General features: G+C 35.3%; 1 protein-coding gene across 1 annotated transcript in view; it reads right to left on the bottom strand.

The window, feature by feature from the left end:
• Nucleotides 1–2,069, bottom strand: part of ACTR10 (actin-related protein 10 homolog (S. cerevisiae)) — a 24,886-nt gene that overhangs the window by 20,238 nt on the left and 2,579 nt on the right. The window contains exon 2 of the mRNA XM_005858764.2: nucleotides 1,613–1,685. Within this exon, the coding sequence (XP_005858826.2) occupies nucleotides 1,613–1,621 (9 nt within the window). The 5' untranslated portion in view covers nucleotides 1,622–1,685. The remainder of the gene's footprint in view (nucleotides 1–1,612; nucleotides 1,686–2,069) is intronic.

Genomic DNA, 2,069 nt, shown 5'->3' with positions numbered 1-2,069 from the left:
CTTGTTATGTAAAATTATTTATTTATCTAAGATGCACCTACACTGAATTTATCTGAAAAATAAAAAAGTCGATATTAAGAAAAAAATTGTAAATGGAAGATTATAAGAGAGGGTTTCACGTGCCAGCAAAAGTTACTGGCGTGCCATGTTTGGCATGCGTGCCAGGGGTTGCCCACCCCTGGTCTATGTGTTTTAGGGGCCCTCTTGTGAGTGGACCCTTTTCAGAGAGGGAGAGGAGAGAGAAATAGAAACATCAGTGATGAGAGAATCATTGATTGGCTGCTTCCTGCACACCCCCTACTGGGGATCGAGCTGCAAGCTGGGCATGTGCCCTTGAGTGGAATAGAACCCAGGACCCTTCAGTCCACAGGCCGATGCTCTATCCATAGAGCCAAACCGGCTAGGACCCTTTCATTACTCTTTCTTGGGCTGCATTTACTCTTGGTCCCACCTTAACAACAGCCCCACTGGCTGGCTCAGAGCTCAGTTTCATCTGCATTGTCTCAGTACTTACTGACCAACATTTTCAATCCATCATTTCTTTTTAATTTTAATATCCCCAAGACACGCTCTAGCCCAGTGATGGCGAACCTTTTGAGCTCGGCATGTCAGCATTTTGAAAAACCCTAACTTAACTCTGGTGCTGTGTCACATATAGAAATTTTTTGATATTTGCAACCATAGTAAAACAAAGACATATTTTTGATATTTATTTTATAGATTTAAATGCCATTTAACAAAGAAAAATCAACCAAAAAAATGAGTTCGCGTGTCACCTCTGACACGCGTGTCATAGGTTCGCCATCACTGCTCTAGCCACATTCAGTTGCAAGCCAAACAGAGGAGTCAATTACTGGTTTTTGCTAGTGTTCTGATTACAGTTACATGAGTTTTATATGGTCTACCCCAAGCCTGTTTTTCCATAAGCCTGTTTTGTTTGTGATCAAAGTGAGGTTTTTCAGGAACACAAATATTAAGTTAAATATCTATATTGGATTTTAAAAGGTGAATTTATGGCAAGAAAAATTATTCTTTCCACTGTTGTACAATTCCTAATTTGCCCAATTAGCTTTGGCAAAAAACAACTGTCTTTTAAAAAAATGTTTTTCACAGTTCTTTGGATCTTGGAATTTACAAATAAAGGACTGAAGACCCATCTTATATTTTGAACAGAGTAAGAATAAAGGTACATTATAAAGCTCAGAAAATTATTTTACTAAGATTAAAAACTTTCTCTTGATATTATATAATTCCATCTATATAAAATGTACAGAAAAGGCAAATCTTTAGAGACAAAAAGACTGAGTGGTTGGCTGTCAGTGGGAATGGGTTTAAATTCTAAATAGGCATTAGAAATCTTATTGGGATAACAAAGAAGTTTAAAACTGGACTGTGGTGATGATTATAAAACTTACTAAAAAAAATCACTGAATTGTACACTTAAACAGGTGAACTTTATGGAATGCATAAACTAAAGATTTTAAAAATTTTTCTTGGAATACAGTAATAAGGTATGTAGTTAGTTAGCACTGTTCTAATCAATCTTATTTGAAGTCACATTTAAAAACATTTTACATTACAGTGTTTATTTCTAATTTGTTTAAGAAAATACCTTAGGCATGCCAGCTTTTTTTATCACACTAGGAATTATGCATCTTGGACTGGTTTCTCCAGCAAATCCACATCTGAAAATAAACAGAATATTGAAATACTCAACTTATAAAAGTCTTTCTATATATTTATCACAGAAACAAGTTTTTCTGTATTTGTTTAAAAAACACAAACACACCTGGGAACATCACTGATACAAAGGGACAAAAAAAAAAAAAGTTAATCCCATCTCTTTATAATGGCACATTAAAAGTGAAAAACTGTTTCAAATTAGCAACCCTGGATCTGTACTGTATTATGTGACTTCATTTATATGACTTACTTATTAGTGCATCATTCTAATATTACTAGATTCTATACTGACATGTTTTCTTTTGGTCTATTTTTAAAAAATACATATTTTCATTGATTTCAGAGAGGAAGAGAGAGAGCGGGGGGGGGGGGGGGGAGAGGGGGGG

This window comes from Myotis brandtii, unplaced genomic scaffold, assembly GCF_000412655.1.
Source record: "Myotis brandtii unplaced genomic scaffold, ASM41265v1 scaffold1218, whole genome shotgun sequence".
NCBI classification, from domain to species: Eukaryota; Metazoa; Chordata; class Mammalia; order Chiroptera; family Vespertilionidae; genus Myotis; species Myotis brandtii.
This window is presented reverse-complemented; position numbering and strand designations above follow the sequence as displayed.